General features: G+C 55.2%; 1 protein-coding gene across 2 annotated transcripts in view; it reads left to right on the forward strand.

Moving 5' to 3' along the window:
• Positions 1-22038, forward strand: part of LRP1 (LDL receptor related protein 1) — an 81839-nt gene that overhangs the window by 32472 nt on the left and 27329 nt on the right. For both annotated transcript variants that reach the window (XM_043564531.1, XM_043564532.1), the window contains exons 14-39: positions 583-784; positions 1138-1263; positions 3995-4135; positions 4232-4357; positions 4832-4948; positions 5411-5491; positions 7105-7272; positions 11049-11231; positions 11663-11863; positions 12981-13226; positions 13442-13639; positions 14880-15084; positions 15268-15432; positions 16064-16308; positions 16535-16666; positions 16975-17202; positions 17455-17629; positions 17718-17812; positions 18012-18161; positions 18265-18405; positions 18773-18907; positions 20286-20417; positions 20680-20814; positions 21016-21145; positions 21287-21413; positions 21835-21986. In XM_043564531.1, the coding sequence (XP_043420466.1) occupies positions 583-784; positions 1138-1263; positions 3995-4135; positions 4232-4357; positions 4832-4948; positions 5411-5491; positions 7105-7272; positions 11049-11231; positions 11663-11863; positions 12981-13226; positions 13442-13639; positions 14880-15084; positions 15268-15432; positions 16064-16308; positions 16535-16666; positions 16975-17202; positions 17455-17629; positions 17718-17812; positions 18012-18161; positions 18265-18405; positions 18773-18907; positions 20286-20417; positions 20680-20814; positions 21016-21145; positions 21287-21413; positions 21835-21986 (4136 nt within the window). The remainder of the gene's footprint in view (positions 1-582; positions 785-1137; positions 1264-3994; positions 4136-4231; positions 4358-4831; positions 4949-5410; positions 5492-7104; positions 7273-11048; positions 11232-11662; positions 11864-12980; positions 13227-13441; positions 13640-14879; positions 15085-15267; positions 15433-16063; positions 16309-16534; positions 16667-16974; positions 17203-17454; positions 17630-17717; positions 17813-18011; positions 18162-18264; positions 18406-18772; positions 18908-20285; positions 20418-20679; positions 20815-21015; positions 21146-21286; positions 21414-21834; positions 21987-22038) is intronic.

The following is a 22038-nucleotide window of genomic DNA, read 5'->3' on the forward strand; positions in this document are numbered from 1 at the left end:
CAGCTTGGAAATTCCCAGCACACAGCATATCGAGTGCTGCCCTCTGTGCTGTTGCTTATGCAGTTTTCTGCCTCCACCCCCACTCCTCCTCACCCAGCACACTGCTCAGGGGCCACCTCCTCTAGGATGTTGTCTCCAGACCCCTTTTCCATCCTGGATTGCTGTGTATGCCCTCCATGAGACATACACAGTCTTTTTCATACCACAGCTTGGCCCTTAATGGATCCTGGCAAGTGTTTGTTGGATGAAGAAGCGAACGGATGAATTCTGGCTGTATGCTCAGTACTGTGTGTGTGTGTGTGCGCGCGCGCACACATGTGTGTTGGAGGGATATGAATGAATATGGATGGATACAAGGGAGGACAAGGTGGACAAGTTCCCCATCAGCATCCCGCTGGGTCCAGTGTCTAGCACCTCACTGTGTGCAAAGCTATCATCCTCAGGGGCTCCCAGGGTAATGGGGGAAGCAAGACCCATACCCAGGACATGGACAAATGAGTAAACAAAATGGTGATCCTCCTGGGCCTTCCTCAGGCACCCCATTTGTCTATAGCTCCTCAGTAACCTCCCCTCAATTCTTAGATTGTATATGAGGGTCCTGAGCTGAACCACGCCTTTGGCCTGTGTCACCACGGCAACTACCTCTTCTGGACTGAGTACCGGAGTGGCAGTGTTTACCGGTTAGAACGGGGCACAGGCGGTGCACCCCCTACGGTGACCCTTCTGCGCAGTGAGCGGCCCCCCATCTTTGAGATCCGCATGTATGATGCTCAGCAGCAGCAAGGTACCCCCTGGGGCTGGGGCCAGTGAGGGGGTGGTACCTAGACAGGGGGGTAAGGCTACTCTGGAGAGGGGGGTGGTGAAGGCACTCCCCAGGGATCCCAGGCTCTGACTTTTGAGGCTCTCAAGAAGAAAGGCCCCCAACCCAGTTGACTTTGTCTTCCCTGTCTCCTTCCCTGCCCCATGCCTACGTGTTCTCTTCTTCAACGTGTTCATTATCTTCTCACCACTTCCTCTCTTTCTCACTCCTCACTTCAATGTGTCTTTTCCCTGTCCTCTTATCTCCTGTCTCTGGCCTCTGCTGACTCTATGACAACCCTGTCCTTCCCGGCCCCTCCCTTGGCCCCTCCTTTGCAGTGGGTACCAACAAATGCCGGGTGAACAACGGTGGCTGCAGCAGCCTGTGCCTGGCCACCCCTGGGAGCCGCCAGTGTGCCTGCGCCGAGGACCAGGTGTTGGACACAGACGGTGTCACCTGTTTGGGTATGAGGTGCCCAGCCGGGGCGGGTGGCCTGACAGTGGTCCTCAGCAGGAGGGGCCACCGTGTCCAATCAGAGATAAAGGAGGAAAAGAGGGTCCTGTGGGGGCAACAGGAGGCAAGGGATGGGGAGGGAGCAGGCTCTGGGGGCCAGAAGGGGGTTTAGGGAGGACTGGGTGCTGGGAAGAGTTAGGGAGAGCGCAAAGATTAGGGGAAGCTGAATGATGATCAGGACAGCTATGGAAAGGGGAAAATATACTTTTACATTTGTCTCCCCTTGATTAAAGTAATATAACAACAGCTCTAAATATTGGAAATTAGAGAAGTGAAAAAAAGCCCTCATCCCACCAACAGACACCACTATATTGTTAGCATTGCAGGAAAGCGAACACCACCTTTTTGGGCCAGGTGGGTTACACGGTTGGTTTTCTGTTGCTGAGATCATACTGTACATAAAATGTGTTCCACCCTTTGGGGCTCATACGTGTCACAGCATTTTCTGTGTTATTGTTGCATTATTTTAAACAGCTTCTTTTTAAAAAAAATTTTTTTTTCAACGTTTATTTATTTTTGGGACAGAGAGAGACAGAGCATGAACGGGGGAGGGGCAGAGAGAGAGGGAGTCACAGAATCGGAAACAGGCTCCAGGCTCTGAGCCATTAGCCCAGAGCCCGACGCGGGGCTCGAACTCACGGACCGCGAGATCGTGACCTGGCTGAAGTCGGACACTCAACCGACTGCGCCACCCAGGCGCCCCAAACAGCTTCTTTTTAAAGAAAAGTAGGTCATGCTCATTGTAAAAAATAAACAAAGAAACAGTATAGAAAAACATAGGAGAAAGTACAAGTCACCCAAATACCATGTGACATGGATGTCACTCTTACCATTTGGGGGGACACCCTCCCAAACATGTCTCTACATGTTTCCCTTTATTTATTTATTTAAAAAAATTTTTTTAACATTTATTTATTTCTGAGACAGAGAGAGACAGAGCATGAACGGGGGAGGGTCAGAGAGAGAGGGAGACACAGAATCCAAAACAGGCTCCAGGCTCTGAGCTGTCAGCACAGAGCCTGATGCGGGGCTCGAACTCACAGACTGTGAGATCATGACCTGAGCTGAAGTCGGACGCTTAACTGACTGAGCCACCCAGGTGCCCCACGTTTCCCTTTATTTAAACGAGCCAGGTTACACATGCTCTTTAGTTTTCTGCTTTTGTCACTTGACAGTAGGTCATAGATACGTAAGCAGAATTTTTAATGGCTGAAATATATTTCATTAGTAAACGTTCCGTAACTTTCTCAACCATTTCTCTACCATAGGACGTTTAAGTTGTTTCTGTCTTTGTTATAATCACAGCTAACATTCATTTATTGAGCACAGATCAGGTGCCAAGATGTGATTTTAAGCACTTCCCATGCAGCAACTTGTTTACTCCTTAAAATATTCATGTAGGGAAAGTATTTTTATTATCCCCAATAATATCCCCATTTCACAGATGAAGAAAATGAGGCCCAAAGTTATAACAGGGATTTGAATCCAGGAAGTCTGACCCAGACCCTGGTTTTTTTGTTTTTTTGTTTTTTTAAATCACTTGCTTTGCTATTTCCCATATCTTCCTGCCTTCCCATATTGGATGGTTTCCTTAAGATAGAATCCCAGAAATGAAAATGGGTCAGTGGGGCCTTAATGGACAGCTAAGAATGAGTGACTAAGGCCAGGTGGAGGGCAAGAGCATTGACAGAGAGGGGAACTGAGTGGCCAGGGTAATGGAAGGATCCGCACGGATGTTGAAATCACCAAGAATTAAAGCAGGAGAGATTGGAGGAAAAGTGACACTGAGCCATCAGCTAAAAACCCTTAAGGATGACAGGAAGTGGCTTGAAGGCCCATAGAAGTAGGGGTTGGTGTAGTCTAATAACATGGAAATCAGAGCTGATTTTTTAGAAAGGGGAGCAGAACAGTCTCGAAGCAATTGCACGGAGCAAGACAACACATGCCAAGGCCCAGTGGTCTAGGGCCACAGGAGAGAAAATAGGCACCCACGGGACGCACAGAAGCTTCAGGGATTAGAGCCGGGATGAGAGTTGGACAGGTCAGAAAGGCTGCAAGCAGAGCTTAGGGTGCAGGGACAGGAGCCGACCTGGGAGCGCTGGGCTTCTCCATGTTACCGACGCAAATGCAGACAAAGCACAAAGTGATTTTACTGCTGAGTGCTCAAGGTAGACGGGGTTGGGGGGGGTGGGGGGGGTGGTGAGGTGGCAGTGATGAGGGTGGAAGGGTGGAGCCTGCAGAGTTCTGGGACCTGTTTTCACTCCGGCTGGTAGAGTTCATGCATCTGTGAAGGAAAAAGTCCAGGCACCACGACAGGGCTCTGGGAGCCCCAGGGGTAACTTCCAAGGAGCAGTTTGTGGAGATGACAGGAAGCTGGTGAGAAGTGGTCTTCTCAGGAGGGACAAAAGTAAGGGGTGGGGGGCTCTAGGCTCTCTTGGAAGCTGCTTCTTCTCGGGCCATACTGCAGTACTGAAAGTGTTCAGGTAAACATCACCCTTGTGGCTTGAGAAAGAGCTGCGGTTTCCATCCAGATTATTTGTTTGTGAAGAATCACGCCCTAGGAAAGATTACTGTCTGCATATTATTTAAAATAATACAACAGGCAAACGTAGTACAGAGAGCTGAGCACCTGTCCCATGACCTGCGTCTGACTTTCCCCCCACACCCCTGTGGTGCCCACAGCGAACCCATCCTACGTGCCCCCACCCCAGTGCCAGCCAGGCGAGTTCGCCTGCGCCAACAGCCGCTGCATCCAGGAGCGCTGGAAGTGTGACGGGGACAACGACTGCCTGGACAACAGTGACGAGGCCCCAGCCCTCTGCCGTGAGTCTCCCGCCCCTCTCCAACAACTGCAGGGCAGCATGTGGAGAGAGCTGGGCCCTGCCCCTCTCACTGACCCCTGAACTCCTCACTCCCCAGATCAGCACACCTGCCCCTCGGACAGGTTCAAGTGCGAGAACAACCGGTGCATCCCCAACCGCTGGCTCTGTGACGGGGACAACGACTGTGGGAACAGTGAAGACGAGTCCAATGCCACTTGTTCAGGTGTGGGGTCGGAGTAGGCTGCACTGGGCACCCCTCAGGCAGGGAGGCTGGGGTGGGGAGGGGCAGCCAGAGTGGCCTCAGGAAAGAAAGAAGCATGGGGTATTGAGGCAGAGAGGACGGGACGGGACGCTGAGCAGGAGGAAAGGAGTGCTCTCCCCTTCCCGAGGAGAATGGGATTGGCTGGGAGGACTGAACCGGGGTGGGTGGGGAAGGCGGGGACAGATCACAGCTCCAGATTGGAGACAGAAGCAAGTCAGGGTGGATCTTCTCCTTGGAGGATACCAGAGACCCCGTGAGAGATGGGGTGAAGCAGATGCGGGGGTCAGACCACATATGTGGCTTTAAACTTCTCTCAGAGAAATGACATTGAGACCCTTGGGAAGACTTCCTGATAGGCAGAGGACAGGAGGAAAGAACAGGAAATTAAGAAAGGAGGGCAAGACTATGAACACCCGCGCCCATCCCTGTCCCCAGCTCGCACCTGCCCACCCAACCAGTTCTCCTGTGCCAGTGGCCGCTGCATCCCCATCTCCTGGACGTGTGATCTGGATGATGACTGTGGGGACCGTTCTGACGAGTCTGCTTCATGTGGTAAGAGGGACAGCAGGGAGGCTGGGCTGGCATGGGGAACAGGGAGCCCGTCGAATGTGCCCTGGGGTGGGGTGGGGGGCTGGAGGGCCCCTGAACCTTAGTCCCTGGGTGGTCTTGAGCAAGCGCCTTCATCTCTGAAGCCTGTGTGAGTTTTGTCCGCAAAATGAGGATAATAAGAGCACCCACATCACTGTGCTGATGTGGGGATTCAGTGAGATGATGCAGGAAGAGCACTCAGCACGGGGTCAGTGGTGGGTAACTAGAAGTTTGAAAAAGGGATGCTCAGAGGGATGGGGAAGAATGAGCAGAGCTTCAGGCCGAAGCCCTGCCACGTAGCTTTCCCATCCCTGTCTGACCGGGCTACAGCTGCTGGTTCCAGGAGGGACCCCGCACCCACCTGCCAGGTGCCATGATGCTGTATGATCTTGAGGGCCCTACTCAGCTGTTCTTTCTCTCTGACAGCCTATCCCACCTGCTTCCCCCTGACTCAGTTTACCTGCAACAATGGCAGATGCATCAACATCAACTGGAGATGTGATAATGGTAAGAGCTTGCCCCCTTTAACCTGCCCTGATTCCTAGGAAAGCTAAAAGCCACAGCCACGCCCTGGGTGGGAGGTAAAGGGGTTTTAGAATCAAGCTGGGGCCTCCCGCCAATCCACTAAAGCCCCACTGGGTTGGCTGGGAGAAAGGAGGACAGGCCAGAAGTGCCATGGGGGAACTAGTGTGGACAGAGAGGAGACCCTCCCTGCCACCTGTCAGTACCATTCCTCCCCAGACAGGGCCCGAGCTGCCCTTTCTCGGGCAGAGGCTTGGAGGCCAGGGAGAAATGAGTGAGAAAGGCTAGAGGGGCAGAGCAAGGAGAGCCCAGTGCCCAACTCCCTTCTCCCCGCAAACCCCATCTCCTGGGGTCCTTGGTGCACCCTCCAGGCTCCGCCTTCAGGCTCGGAAGCCCACCTGGCGGTCAGCCACGGACCAGGTGATGTCAGCCCTGAGCCACGGGGGCCAGTGCATCGTCATGTGTGTGCCGTCTCGGGGCTCTGGTTGTGTCTGTGTGTTGTGACGTGTTGCACCGGAGGCTCCAGCCCTGGCTGGTGTGTGAGAGCATGTATTGGGTCAACACCACGTTGCCCCTCATCTTTGCTGTGTCTCGTGTGCCAATGGTTGCCCTGGCGGTTTCTGTGTTTCAGAGAAGGATTGTGGGGACGGCTCTGACGAAAAGACCTGTCCTGAGCCTGCCGGTCAGTGCATAGAAGCACATGCACCATCACCCCAGAGTCCCAGCTGGCCTCGGGCCGCCTCTCAGAACCCCTAGGCAGCTCCCCTCTCCAGAGCTCCTAGGACATGAAGGGAAAGAGAGAAGGGAGAGAGGAGGCAACAGAGAAAGACAGTGGAAGGGAAAGAAGCAGAGGGGACAGAAGAGAGGAGATGACAGAGTGGTGGGGACAAAAAGCCCAAGACACAGAGGGAGAGAAGAGAGAATCAACTCCAGATGGAAAAGGGGCAGGAACACACCCAAGGGGGAAAGCTGTACCCCAACCTTCTCAGGTGTCCCGAAAATGTGGAGGGAAGTCCAGTAGCCCCTCACCCACAAGGCCTAGAAAGCAGGATGTTCATTCAGTCACCCTCAGATGCCTTCCAGGAGTGGCCCCCGAGCCTTCCCAGCTGCAGGCAGTACCCCTTGTGAGTCGGGCGGCCGCAGCATGGGGCGCAGCAGTGGCCAAGCTCAGGGTGGGCCTCATCGGGCCCTTCCCTCCCCAGCAGGGCAGCCTCACCTCCACGCCACCCACCTTTCGCCCTCCCAAGCCAGAGGAATCCCTGCCTTTCCCCCAAAGCAAGCAGACCCCTGTTCCCACACCCTGCCAAAATGAGAAAGGGAAAGGAACGCGTCCAGTCCCCCACCCGCCATCCTCCGAGACTCTGGGAAGGGCCCTCCCGGAGCCCACCCCTCCTCTCCCCGCCCCCTGCGTGGGCCATGGTGCATGCTGCAGTCTATGCAGTTTCTGTGTCTTTTCTGTTTGTTATTTTCTCAGTGGGGGGGTGGGGCGGGCTGAGGGTGGGAACGGGAGGGGGGCGTGGGGGCCCCAAGCTGGGGTCACAGAGAAGGCAGCTTGCTGACCTCCTCCTCGCCTCTCCCCTTGTTGCCTCCCCCCTCAGACAATGACTGTGGGGATAACAGTGATGAGGCCGGCTGCAGCCACTCCTGCTCCAGCACTCAGTTCAAGTGCAACAGCGGGCGCTGCATCCCCGAGCACTGGACCTGTGACGGTGACAACGACTGCGGGGACTACAGCGACGAGACACACGCCAACTGCACCAACCAGGGTGGGTGCCTGGGGGCCAGCAGGCGGGGTGAGACCATCACACGCCAGTCACTTAGCCATCCCTCTGTCCCTCCATCCTCCCCGTTCTGTGCTGCAGCCATCTGGGAACCAGAGATAACCCAGACATGGCTCTTATCCTCAGGAGGTGCCTGTCGTGCGGGAGAGAGACATTGTCAACAAACCTTTGTCACACACTGTTAAGATTACGGGCTTTGCAGTTGGGTGGCCTTGGGTTTGAGCTCCAGCTCTGCAACTTACTATCTGGGTGGCCTTGAGCAAATTGCTTCATCTCTGTGGGCCTCTGTGAGTTTCATCTGCAAAGTGGGGATAATAATAGCACCCACATCACAGCACTGATGTGGGGGTTCAGTGAGATCATGCACAAAAAGCACTCAGCACACAGCCTGTGCTCGAGAGCTGGTAGCTTGAAAAAGGGATATTCGGGGGTGGGGGTGGGGCTGTAAGGATGAATGAGCACAGTGGGGACCAAAGAAGAGAGGGGTTGGCCCCGTGAGGGTCCTCAGTGCCCAAACCTCCAGGACCCAGCTAGGGGGCAGTGGGGACCGAGTCTACTGGAAGGCACAGACCCTCTCAAGGAAGATTTGTTTCTCAGCTCTGGCTGATTGTTTCCATGGAAGATTGCAGACCCAGGGTTGCCCTGGCTATAAGAGAAGTCATAAATGCAGATTTTTACATGGAATCTACCCATTTTTTTTAACTTTCCACATTTTTTTAAGTTTTATTTTTTATTTTTTAAAATTTACATCCAAAGTAGTTAGCATCTAGTGCAACAGTGATTTCAGGAGTAGACTCCTTAGTGCCCCTTACCCATTTAGCACATCCCCCCTCGCACAACCCCTCCAGTAACCCTCGGTTTGTTCTCCATGTTCATGAGTCTCTTCTGTTTTGTCCCCCTCCCTAAATCTACCCATTTTTAAGCCCTGCTGTATTTGTTTCCTATTTGTGGCCACAACAAAGTTCCACAAACTGAGTGGCTTAAACAATAGAAATTTCTCATCTCAGTCCTAGAGGCTGGAAACCCAAGTCCAAAATATTGGCAGGATTGAGGGAGGCCTCGCTCCTAGCTCTTGGCGTTTACAGGCAACCTTTGGCATTCCCTGGCTTGTATATGCTTCACCCCAATCTCTGCCTTCATCTTTACATGGTGATCTCCCCGTGTGTGTGTGCCTGCCTATCTCTGTGTCCAGATTTCCTCTTTATGTAAGGACACAGTCATATTGGATGATGTCTCACCCTAATGACCTCATCTTAACTCGACCATTTGCAAAGACCTATTTCCAGGGGCTCCTGAGTGGCTCAGTTGGTTGAGCATCCAACTCTTGATTTTAGCTGAGGTCATGATCCCAGGGTTGTGGGATTGAGCCCTGCACAGTGTGGAACCTGCTTAAGATTCTCTCTCTCCCCCCGCCCCACTGATTCTCTCTCTCTCTCTCTCTCTCTCTCTCTCTCTCTCTCTCTTTTTTTTTTTTTAAAAAGATCTATTTCCAAAGAAGATCACATTCACAGGTACTATGAGTTAGGACATCAGCATCTTTTTTAGGGAACACAAATCAACCCATAACAACTGACAATGGACTTCAAAGGTTTTAAAAATACTGTAGGTCAAAATCTTTCAGCAGGCCTCATCTAGCCCCTGGACCTCCAGTTTGCAACCTCTGCCTTACAGAGTGAAGGTGTACACAGTTAGACCAGTACTGACGGCACACATACCCACTCTGGACCCAGAACTGAGAGAGAGGGCAGGGAGGGTCACCTGAGGCCCAGGAAACAGTCACTGAGTCTCAAGGGCCATCTCAGAAGGGCTGGGTGAGTGGGACAGGTAATAGTGCCTTGGGATTCTGAGAAGGGAGCTTCTGGAGGCTTGTGGTGTGGTGGAGAAGCACTCTGCCCCTCACTCACAAGCTAGGTGAACTTGGACAAGTTATTTCCTCTGAGACTTGGCTTCCTCCCCTATGAAATGAGAGGAGATGTGTGGGGGCCTGGCATGTGGGAGCAGACATGTCCTGATTGGTAGTGACTGTTAACTGTGGTGGTAGCTGCAGTGGTCTGGGGCCATTGAGGAAGAGGCAGGGTCTGCATTGGACCCTGATGAGGGATTCGACTGTGGCCGAATGGACATGAGAGAGGGTCCTCAGAAGGGGGGCGCTAGGGGTGGAGAACACAGTAGTAAGATTTAGACGGTGAAACTGAGCACTTTTGCCTCTGCTTGGGGGAGGGGGGCCCTCAGACTGGAGGGGCCGATGGGGAACGAGGCTGTGTCCAAAGGGGGTGGATTATATCAGCAGTTGAAAGTCAGGCACTGGGGTCTTTGAAGGACTTTGAAGCTGGAAGGTGATAAGATATAGGAGGTGCTGGGGCGCCTGGGTGGCTCAGTGGGTTGAGCATCCAACTTTTGATTTCGGCTCAGGTCATGATCCCAGGGTCGTGGAATGGAACCCTATGTCAGGCTCTGAGCTGAGTGTGGAGCCTGCTTGGGATTCCCTCGCTCTCTCTCTCTCTTCCTCTGCCCCTCTCCCCTGCCTCCTCACTCTCTCTCTCTCAAATAAAAAAAAACATAAAATAAATAAAAAATACCCTGAAAAAAATGATGTAGGAGGTGCTTTCAGAGGATAATCCTAGAAGGAGATTCAATGAGAAGGAGGTTCAGGGGCCCCAAGGAAGGAAAACCGGCCCCAAGGAAGGAAAACCAGCCCCAAGAAAGGCCAGTGCTGAAATGCAGGCACAAGACAAGAGCACTGACCACATTCATGGCGGGGCGGGTGGAAGGAGCGGGCGGCAGCGTGAGAACAAGGTGAGGCTCCTGCACAGTCACCTATGCCTCCGGGTGCTGTTCCTGTTCCTTTCCGGCCTCCTGAGTCAGATCTCGGTGCTGCAGCCGGAGTGATCCTGCAGAACATGAGTCAGATCACACCCCAGCCCTGCCCTCGAGCCTGCACTGGCTCCTTCTACACTTGAATCAATGCCAAGCCCCACTCCATGGCCTGCAGGGCTCCCACCACCTCTCTGACCTGTGTTCCTGCCACTCATTTCCTCCTTCACTCTACTCCAGCTATGCAGTCTCAAATATGCCTCGGGCATTTTGCAAACATGCCCTGCGTGGTCCCATCTCAGAGACTTCGCACTCGCTGTTCCCTCTGCCAGGCTGCACCTCCCGGTATTCTCACGGCTGATGTCATCCAAGCCTCTGTTCAAACATCTGCTCAGAGGCCTTCCTTGACCATCTTACCCAGTAGCATTGTCATCCCTCGCTAGCCTTGACCCAGCTTCGTCTCCATGGCATGGAACACTCCCTGCAGTAACATTCTGGATTTCTGTGTCATGTCTTCACTGTCTCTTCCCTGCTAGAACTTCAGCTCCATGAGGGTAAAGACGGGCTCGCTCACACTGGCACCTGGAACAGTGCCTGGCACACATGAGGCACTCAAGAGGTGTTTATGGAGTGAATGGGTAAAATGGAGGCTGGGCCAAGATGGGGGGCCTTTGAGTTCTGGCCCAGCAAACTGCTTATCCAATAGAGCACTGGTGTGTAAAATAGAGAGATTACAGACGAGCTGATTGCTGGGGTCCTGGGAGGTGTGACATTCCTGACTCCAAGTTAGCTTCTGAGAAGTGTCAGCAGGACTCAGAGAACTCTCCATCCCTGCCTTGGCTCATAGCTCTGGACTGGGCAGAACAGGAGGGGGATTGGGAAGGCAGACACGGGAATGGCTGACGTGGAGCCCCTACCCCCCCTGCCCTCCCTCTGTCCCCCTGCAGCCACACGGCCTCCCGGTGGCTGCCACAATGATGAGTTCCAGTGCCGACTGGATGGTCTGTGCATTCCGTTGCGCTGGCGCTGTGATGGAGACACTGACTGCATGGACTCCAGTGATGAGAAGAGCTGTGAGGGAGTGACCCACGTCTGTGACCCCAATGTCAAGTTTGGCTGCAAGGACTCCGGTAAAAAGGAGGGGCAGGAGCCTGACTGGGGCAACATGGACAGGAGGAGACCATATTGAGAGGCAGTGGCAAGGGAGTGGTGAGGGAGACAGCGCTATGCTGCGGGGGCTGGGGGTGGGGACATGGTGAGGCAAAGGGCCACACAGAAAAAGCTTGTGCATGATGCATGGGGGAAGCTTCGTAAGGGGCCAGGGCCTGCACTAAAGGCCCTGGAAACCAAAACCCTCACCAGAGTTGAGCTACAGCACCCTCTGCAGATTCTTGCTTTCTTTGCTGCCTCTGTGAATCTGACAGAAAAGGCCTCCAAGGTTCCTAGTGGACCCCAAGGCATTACAATCACGACCCTATTAGAGAAACCCATCGGGTCTGAGAAGAAAGGCACGGAGAGCCCTCCCGCCTGGGCCTGCCCTCATACTATACTCACCCCGCAGCTCGATGCATCAGCAAAGCTTGGGTGTGTGATGGCGACAGTGACTGTGAAGATAACTCGGATGAAGAGAACTGTGAGTCCCTGGCCTGCAGGCCGCCCTCACACCCCTGCGCCAACAACACCTCAGTCTGCCTGCCCCCCGACAAACTGTGTGATGGCAACGATGACTGTGGAGACGGCTCAGACGAGGGAGAGCTCTGCGGTGAGGATTAGGCCTAGCAAAGGCCCCAGGAGAGGAGTGGGGAGGGTGGCTGGGTAAGGAGTCTCAAGGACAGGTGGAACGGGGCAAGTTCATCGGGGAGTGGTCTCAGACTGGGAAAGAGCAAGCAGCACCCCAAGAAGTTACCAGCAACCCTTACTGGTTTCAGACTGGCCTCGGCAAGAGGCCGGGCTGAGCACACCACACTATTATCGCATTTAATCCATACAACAGCCCTGTGAGGCGGACAGTGTTATCATCTCCATCTGACAGAGGAGAAAACTGAGGCAGAGAGGTTAAGTAACTGGTCCGAGGTCCTAAGGTGTTGTGGAGACAGTGCAGTGCACCCCCTTCCTGCAGTCACAGACCCTCACTCACACCCACCAGAGAACAGCACAGAGCTGCTTTTAAAGATGAAGACACCAGGGTTGAGTGTTGAGGTGGTCGGGGCAGGCTTTCCAGAGGAGGCAGCTATTTAACTGGGTTCCCAAGGACAGATAGTGCCCGTAGAGAGAGAAGGTGGGGCGAGGAGGCTGTGCATTCAAGGATCAAAAGAAATAGGGGTCAGGGAGGGGAGCAGAGCAGAGCAGCCTGTCTCCTCCACGCCAGGCAGAGCATCTGTTGCAGGGGGGAGGAGTGGGGGAGGAGGCAGGCTGGGACCGGCCCGAGAACTGCTGACAGGTCATCAGTCAGGGCTGGCAGATCTCAGGGTGTGTCAGAGAACCTGGCAGGACATTCCCTACCACACCCCACCCTAATCACACTCAAATCAGAAGAGATCGAGGAAAAAAGGGCAACCCCCAGAGAGAGGCAGAAAGCTGGGGCCCCCCACCACGGGCTCAAGAAGAGACCGGAAAATAGAGACTAGATGCATCCGTGATGTGAGGGTGTTCCTCAGGGAAAGGAGAAGGGTGGCCCCCGTGGTGGGTGCTGGGGTCCCAATCCTGGTCCTGAGGAAGCGTGGGGACAGAGGCTTGGCCGGCAATGGAAAAGAAAGATGCTACGGGCAGGGTGCCAGGGCTCTGTCTGGGCTGCCCAGGACTTGAGACCCAGCCAGGCCGTCGTCCTTCCTCCTCCTGGATCCTGACCCTGATCCTGTCCCCTGTTGCCCACACCACAGACCAGTGCTCTCTGAATAACGGAGGCTGCAGCCACAACTGCTCGGTGGCACCTGGCGAAGGCATTGTGTGTTCGTGCCCTCTGGGCATGGAGCTGGGGCCCGACAACCACACCTGCCAGATCCAGAGCTACTGTGCCAAGCACCTCAAGTGCAGCCAGAAGTGTGACCAGAACAAGTTCAGCGTGAAGTGCTCCTGCTACGAGGGCTGGGTGCTGGAGCCGGACGGCGAGAGCTGCCGCAGCCTAGGTGAACCACGGGTGAAAGGTGGCCGGGAAGGCTGGGCAGGCTGAGGCAGGCCCCTGAGCTTCAGTTGGCTGGGTTTGGGCTGCCGGATGCCAAAGGCTGTGGTTTCCCTCCATGACCAGGCCCAGGGCCAACAGAGACCCTGCCCTGCCTGCTCTTGGACAGGGCGGCTCTGAGGCAGCAAGCCTCGTGCTGACCCCTGTCACGCTCCTCCCCAGATCCCTTCAAGCCATTCATCATCTTCTCCAACCGCCATGAGATCCGGCGCATCGACCTTCACAAAGGGGACTACAGCGTTCTGGTGCCCGGTCTGCGCAACACCATCGCCCTGGACTTCCACCTCAGCCAGAGCGCCCTCTACTGGACTGATGTGGTGGAGGACAAGATCTACCGCGGGAAGCTGCTGGACAACGGAGGTGACAGCCCCCTCCTGCTGGCCCAGGACTAATGCGGGGTGCTCTTCAGAGAGAAGGGGCACCTGGGCACTCGGAGCCACAGGCCCAGATCCAGGCCACCCTGAAGCAGAGGCCCCTAGCTCCCCCATCCCCCACACTCTCGTTAATTGGGTTAGATTTTGCTGTGGGTCTCAGTTCCTGACGCCCCGTAATTATCGTCAGCAAAGCTGCCAGCCTGATAATTAACAAAATGATCAGCCTTTCTTTGGAATGGTCTGGAGCTCCCCAAATCCTAGAACTGCAGGCTTAAAAGGAAAAAGCCATTTAGGAATGGGGTACCTGAATCATGCCTTTGATCCAAAGGCAGCCTGACCCATCACAGACATCTTTCCACACATATTGAGCATCTGCCATATACACCTGGACCTGGGAAGACAGCAGTGATCAAAACAGGCCAAAATGTCTGTCCTCAGGGAGCTTACATGCCAGAGGAGATATCAGATATAAACAAATGAGTACAACGTGGAATATAACAGAAGGGGCTAGCAGTGTGGATATAGAGAAAGGAGGAAAGGGGGTGAGTAGGGAGAATGGGGGGTCGGCATTTTAAATGGGGTGGTCAAGGAAGGCCTTCTGAGAAGGTGACATCTGAGCAAAGACTTGAAAGAAGCACATTTTACTAAAGGAGTTTGTATTGTTTGTTATAGACAAAACTTGGAACCATCCTAAATGTTCATCAACAAAGGAATGGCTAAGTAGATTGTAATAATGTTCACACTATGAAAATAATTTTATATCTATATCTATATGTGTATATATAATTATACATGATATACACAGAGATATAGATAGATATAGATATAGATATATAGATATAGATATAGATATAGATAGATATCTCCAGGGAAAAATCTTTAAGACAGTCTTTGAAGTGACTTCTAGAAAGTTCTGTCCTCATATTGATTCTGCATCTGTCCCCCAAAGCCTCCACCCTCTGCTCTGACCTCCTCCCATGGGTTAGCCCTTCAGAGAGCTGCAAGCAGAAGAAAGCTGTGACCTTCCCTTCCTCAGGGTTCTGGAAGCTAGGCCTTTTCTCTCCTTATTTGACCTCTTGGAGGGGCAGGGGGCCTGGGTGAGGAGAGTAGGGGGTCTGTGAACCCCAGTTGTATCCAGGGTGCATCAGAGGTATTGGCAGAGGTGTCAAGGTTGAGGGTGGTCCTACTATACTGTGATTTCACTCCCATGACCTTCTCTTCACCAGCCCTGACTAGTTTCGAGGTGGTGATTCAGTACGGCCTGGCCACCCCTGAGGGTCTGGCTGTAGACTGGATTGCAGGCAACATCTACTGGGTGGAGAGTAACTTGGACCAGATTGAAGTGGCCAAGCTGGATGGGACCCTTCGGACCACCCTCCTGGCTGGTGACATTGAGCACCCAAGGGCAATCGCGCTGGATCCACGGGATGGGTGAGAACCCTGCTCAGCCCTATTCTGGCCCCATGGTCTCCTCTGAAGCCTTATTCAGCCGGGTCAGGGACACCTATCTCTTCAAACGCTATTCACCCCCTCTGCCCTTTACCAAAGATCCTATAATAGCCCCGCCCCAGGCCCTTGACCTTGGCCCCCCCTGACTCACTCCCCATTTCCCAGGATCCTGTTTTGGACAGACTGGGATGCCAGCCTGCCCCGCATCGAGGCCGCCTCCATGAGTGGGGCCGGGCGACGCACCATCCACCGGGAGACAGGTTCGGGCGGCTGGCCCAACGGGCTCACGGTGGACTACCTGGAGAAGCGCATCCTCTGGATCGATGCCAGGTCATTGCCCCCCACCACACCCCCAGACGCCTCCATCTTTCCCCTCCCCCCAGGACAGGGTGGGGTTGGGGGTCCCAGGGCTCACCAGCGATAAGGGTGGTGAAAACGCCTGAGGCAGCTGGAGTCAGAACTGGGGCGGCCAAGGGCTGGGCCCAGCAAGAGGACTGAGGGTTGGGGAGAGGGGAGAAGAGGGTAGAAGCAGGGCTGTCACCCCATCCAGGACTGCCTGGCCCCGGTGCGGGCCAGGCTAAAATGCAACCTCCTGTCCTCACTCACAAACCTGTGTGCTCTGCTAGGGGACTTCGTCCACCCAGGGGAAGGGCAAACTTCTAACTGGTCTGCTCAGAGTGGGTACCTTCTTCCAACCTCACCAAAAAAAAAGCCCCTGTGTGCTAACTGTGGCCCTATGGAGAAGTGAGCCAAGAGATTCAGGGCGTCGGAATCGGGATCCGAGACCTGGGATCCTAGACCTCAAACCACTCTGATTCTCACTCCATGTTGTTCTGTTTGCCTTCCCTGGCCAGCAAGGCCTGGGAGGAAGGACTGCTCCAGTGTGCTAGAACTGGGGGGGGCGATGGGCCAGGGCATGGCCCCCGCCATCATCCTCACTCTGCCCCGACCACGCTCTCAGGTCAGATGCCATTTACTCAGCCCGTTACGACGGCTCCGGCCACATGGAGGTGCTTCGGGGACACGAGTTCCTATCGCACCCGTTTGCAGTGACGCTGTATGGGGGGGAGGTGTATTGGACGGACTGGCGGACAAACACGCTGGCCAAGGCCAACAAGTGGACCGGCCACAATGTCACCGTGGTACAGAGGACCAATACCCAGCCCTTTGATCTGCAGGTGTACCACCCCTCCCGGCAGCCCATGGGTAAGGGGCCAGCAGCCTCTTTAGAAGGCCTTAGGAGAAGAGGGGGCCGTGAGAGCATGAGGGATGGCGGGGATGGGCCAGTCTGCTGACTGGAGAGTCTGGTGGCAGGTGATGCTGGAACAGGGCGTGTGAGAGTAGGTGAAGAGGGGGCGGTCGAGGTGAGAGAGGCCAGGCAGGGGCCAGCGACTCACAGGATATTTTCCATTCTCCCCTCCCCCACCCGTAGCTCCTAATCCTTGTGAGGCTAATGGGGGCCGAGGCCCCTGCTCCCACCTGTGTCTCATCAACTACAACCGGACCGTCTCCTGCGCCTGCCCCCACCTCATGAAGCTCCACAAGGACAACACCACGTGCTATGGTAGGAGGCCCCTCCCTCAAGAGCCAGTGGTAAACTGAGGCTGAAGGGGAAGGTGTCAGGTACCCAGGCTCCCAGTTGTAAGTGAAGATAGAGCATCCCAGCTGGGAGGGGCCTGATGGGACAGGTTCCAGACACAACGGCTGTAAGAAGGTGTGTGAACTCAGACAGGGAGCCCAATGGGGGCACTTCCGATAGCCAATGACCATCAGCAGATGGAAGGAACCAGAAGAGGGAGGGACCCTAATCTGGGTGGGTGGGAAGCATGAAGGTAAGGGGCTGCCCTCAGTCACCTGCCACATGCCCCACAGAGTTTAAGAAGTTCCTGCTGTACGCACGTCAGATGGAGATCCGAGGGGTGGACCTGGATGCCCCCTACTACAACTACATCATCTCTTTCACGGTGCCCGATATTGACAACGTCACGGTGCTGGACTATGATGCCCGCGAGCAGCGCGTCTACTGGTCCGATGTGCGAACACAGGCCATCAAACGGGCCTTCATCAATGGCACAGGCGTGGAGACTGTCGTCTCTGCAGGTCCTGCCCTTGCCCTGGACCCCTGCAGTGGGTGTGGCCCCCCCACCCCCACCCCACCACCGAGCCCTTGCTCCCATCCCTGGTCCCCTTGGTCCTGATATTCCTTTTCCAAATCCTCTCCCTTCTCAATGCCCCAACCCTGGTTTCCCAACCCTGATTCCCCCCAAAACCAGACCAGCCCCCCACTTCCTACAGTCTCCTGACCTATGCCCTGCAAACACCCAATCTCCAACTCCCCACTGTGCCCCCCAGACTTGCCAAATGCCCATGGGCTGGCTGTGGACTGGGTGTCCCGAAACCTGTTCTGGACAAGCTACGACAGCAACAAGAAGCAGATCAACGTGGCCCGGCTGGACGGCTCCTTCAAGAATGCGGTGGTGCAGGGCCTGGAGCAGCCCCATGGCCTGGTTGTCCACCCCTTGCGTGGGTCAGTCCAGGGCCCAAGGTTGGGGAGCGTGGGGTGTGGGGCGGGAGGAAAAGAGGAGTCTGACTTTACCTTCCTGCCACCCTCCCAGGAAGCTCTATTGGACCGATGGGGACAACATCAGCATGGCCAACATGGATGGCAGCAACCGTACCCTGCTCTTCAGTGGCCAGAAGGGCCCTGTGGGTATGGCTTGTCCTTCCTACGCTACCACTCTTTCCTAATTCCCCACCCAGGAGATCCTCAGGGTCCCGCAATTACCCCTCTGTCTCCTGAACTCCCAGCTTAGCGCTTGTCGTCACCCTCCTCCTCCAAAACCACACATCCCTCAGCCCCCAGTCTGAGTGCCAGACTTTCTGGTGGCAGTGACGCCCCCCTCTTCTAGGCCTGGCTATCGACTTCCCTGAAAGCAAACTCTACTGGATCAGCTCTGGGAACCACACCATCAGCCGCTGCAACCTGGACGGGAGTGGCCTAGAGGTCATCGATGCCATGCGGAGCCAGCTGGGCAAGGCCACTGCCCTGGCCATCATGGGTGAGGCTGCTGGGTGGGGGTAGGGACAGGATCAGAGAGGCTGGGCTGGGTTGGCCTGGGGGTGGGGCCCTCCCCAGGGTCTCATTCCCTCCTGCCTCCCCAGGGGACAAGCTGTGGTGGGCAGATCAGGTGTCAGAGAAGATGGGCACGTGCAATAAGGCTGATGGCTCAGAATCCGTGGTCCTGCGGAATAGCACCACCCTGGTGATGCACATGAAGGTCTACGACGAGAGCATCCAGCTGGGTGAGGCAGGGGGCCAGGGCCCTGGGCAGGGGGTGGGCTAGAGAGGGGTGAGGGCTGTGGCCATGAGCAGCTGTAGGAATCCCTGGGCAAGGAAGTGAATGGGAGTGAACACGGGTCAGACTCCACTCACCACCCAGAGGGTCTCCTCTTTCTCATCATCACAGAGGTACCATATGAGCTTACAGCCACCCTGGTCACAAGAGCCAGGGCCTGGGAGGACAAAAGACCTGAGTGTGGATTGGGTGGTGACCCCCACAAGGTCCAGGGTGAAGGCGGTGATTATCCTTTCCCTAAGCAGTGCAAGCCCGACACTAAGGTCCTGAGAAGGTCTACCTAACCCTTTCTCTGTGCCTCCTACCCACCCCAGACCATGAGGGCACCAACCCCTGCAGTGTCAACAACGGTGACTGCTCCCAGCTCTGCCTGCCCACATCGGAGTCGACCCGCTCCTGTATGTGCACGGCCGGCTACAGCCTCCGGAGTGGCCAGCAGGCCTGCGAGGGTCAGTGCCCCATCGCCATCTTGCCCCCCACCATGGCCCAAGTCTCCAGCTCTGACCCCTCCAGTGTCTGCAGTAGGATTTTAGAGAAATAGATGTCAGCAGGCAGCGCCAGGGCCAGCTTCATAGAAAAGATGTGCTGTGAGCTGGGTTTTATAGGACAAGTAGGATTTAAGTGCATGGATCAAAGGGGAAGGGACAATAAGTTAGGCACTGGGTCCAGAGCAATTCAAGGATATGTGCAGAGGCCCTGAGGCGCCAAGCCTGAGTGGTGGGCAGACTGTGGGGGGTGTCAGAGGTGATGCTGTGAGGTAGGGCGGGCCTCCTGTGGGTTCTCAGCCAGGAGTGCCTGGAAAGTGGTGTTTGGGGCAGATTAACCTGGCGGCAGAGAGCCGGCTGGGTGGGGGAGGGAGAAACCGAGGCAGTTAGACCAGTTAGGAGGCTATTAGAGTGAGCCCAGTGTTAAGAGATGGGGCTTAGCGGCTGGGTTTAAGAGAAGGGATGAGACTCAGAGACATTTCACAAGAACTTGCTGACTGATTTATGAGTTTGCCCCAGGACAGCACTTCCCAAAGTGCGCTCCTGGGAACCTCCCTCTTTGATGTGGGTAGATGTTACAGAAAGAAACACTGGGTTGAACAAAGTTTAAGTGTTTTTTGCTGCAGAACTTCTCAGAGTCTTGAGTATGTTCATCTGCACTGAGGATTTTTCAAGAGGAGACTAATGTTTGGGGTTTCCCCAAACTCCCTTGACTATGAATCCTTTTTTTCAAGGAGCCTGAGAAACCAGAGCCCCTGGGGGATTCATCTGGGGACACAGTGTATCATGGGGCAGAGGCAGTGGAGGGTTCTGGCTCACGTGGATAGTGGCACCTCAGAAGAAATGGGAAAACAGAATTAAGGCTCAGGAATGAGATGTCAAGGATATTGAGTCTTAGGTGTTTGAGAGTGTGTGGCACAGACCAGACTGGGGAGGACAAAGAGGAAACTCAGGTGGAAGTCTCCATTTAGGAGTCATCTGGTTCCATTGCCTTGTCTGAAACTCCCCAGGTTCTTCCTAACAGCTTTTGGGGGTGCTGGGTTGTATGGAGTGAAGTTGAACTGCAGGGCCCCTTTTGGGGAGAGAAGTCCAGGTCTCTTCTGCCCTCTAGTGGGGGATAGTAGTCTTGCAGGTGGTTCCCCAGAGCTGCTCTCCTTTCCCACCCCCACCCCCACCAGCCAGGTGACCTCCCAGCCCAAGCTGCAGGCCTCAGGCTCAGGTGTGTTTATCTGTGTGTTGAAGGGGGAGGCATGATGTCTGGAAGAAGATACTCAGAGTGACAGAGCCCAAGTTTAAAGAGGGTGTCAGCGAGACCCAGGCCTGAAGTATCCTTGTGTTTCAGGTGTGGGCTCCTTTCTCCTGTACTCTGTGCACGAGGGAATCCGGGGAATCCCCTTGGATCCCAATGATAAATCAGATGCCCTGGTCCCAGTGTCGGGGACCTCCCTGGCTGTCGGCATTGATTTCCATGCTGGTGAGTGATTTGGTGGTGGGAGAGAGTGGGACGTTACTTTGAGGGTAGTGTGCTCTGGGAGCCCAGTGAGAGGCAGCCTGACTACAGCTGGAGGGGGAGATACCACAGCTCCCCCTACCCTGCTCTAGTTTCCCTTCCAACCCCCGTGCCACTGCCTCCCCCACCCCCAGCACTCACCTCTATTTTGACTGCCATTTGATTCTGACCCTCCACCTTTCCCCTGCCTTGTTGGGCATCCCAATGTTGGCTCTTCTATCTCCAGAAAATGACACCATTTACTGGGTGGACATGGGCCTAAGTACCATTAGCCGGGCTAAGCGAGACCAGACATGGCGCGAGGATGTGGTAACCAATGGCATTGGCCGTGTGGAGGGCATTGCAGTGGACTGGATCGCAGGTGAGCCATGAGAGGGCCCTGGGCGGGCTGTGGGCCTCCAGGTAGGGTGGAGGCCTGGAGGAGAGAAGCGGGATCTCAGGAGTCTGAGGAGAAGGACGAGGCAGGAACTGATGGGGGAGCAGCAGGGATCTAGGGGCTAGAAGGGGACCAGGTGCATGTGTTCCCACCCAACCCCCTAATCCCCACTCACTCCCTCCTCAGGCAACATCTACTGGACAGACCAAGGCTTTGATGTCATCGAGGTCGCCAGGCTCAATGGCTCTTTCCGCTACGTGGTCATCTCCCAGGGTCTGGATAAGCCCCGAGCCATCACTGTCCACCCAGAGAAGGGGTGAGAAGCTGGACAGGCTGTCCAGTTCCCAGCCCTGGCTTGGTTCTGGCTTGGTCATTCTCCACAGCCCACACTTATGAGACCCTCTCTCCTCCATGGTCTGGGGACTGACACCCCACTTCTGCTTCCTCCACCCCACAGGTATCTGTTCTGGACTGAGTGGGGCCAGTATCCACGTATCGAGCGGTCTCGGCTAGATGGTACTGAGCGAGTTGTGCTGGTTAATGTCAGCATCAGCTGGCCCAATGGCATCTCAGTGGACTATCAGGTTTGAATGCAGGCTTGGCCCTGGAGCCCTCGGGATATCTGGACCCCATGCTGTGGGGGGAGGCTCCCCTTACCCTATATTCTGCTTCCCATAGACTCTCCCTGTGGTGAACCCCCCATTCGGTGGGGAGATATGGACCCAGGATAGGTCTTGCGGTCTTCTGGCCCAGCTCCCAACCCAGAGTAGGACTCCTACTGCCCTAGAGGTCAGGGGGAGGGTGTGCTGTCACTCAGAAGTGAGGACTGAAGGCATGTCTAGAAGGGTCGGCATATTAGCAGGTCAGAGGGCAGGGAGGATATGGAGAAAGGAGGAGAAAGATACGAGAGGCAGGGGTGAGTGGGACATGCCCTGCTGCCCAGGACACTGGGGCTGGTGTGGAGTGCTGGGCACTGGAGGTGAGGTGCGCGCCTCTGGCCTATAGGATGGGAAGCTATACTGGTGCGATGCCCGGACAGACAAGATCGAGCGGATCGACCTGGAGACGGGCGAGAACCGTGAGGTGGTTCTGTCCAGCAACAATATGGACATGTTCTCAGTGTCTGTGTTTGAGGATTTCATCTACTGGAGTGACAGGTGAGGCCTTCTGCCCCGGTCTTCTCGCTGGCCATCCTTTCCCTCCCTCCTG

This window comes from Prionailurus bengalensis, chromosome B4 (assembly GCF_016509475.1).
Source record: "Prionailurus bengalensis isolate Pbe53 chromosome B4, Fcat_Pben_1.1_paternal_pri, whole genome shotgun sequence".
NCBI classification, from domain to species: domain Eukaryota; kingdom Metazoa; phylum Chordata; class Mammalia; order Carnivora; family Felidae; genus Prionailurus; species Prionailurus bengalensis.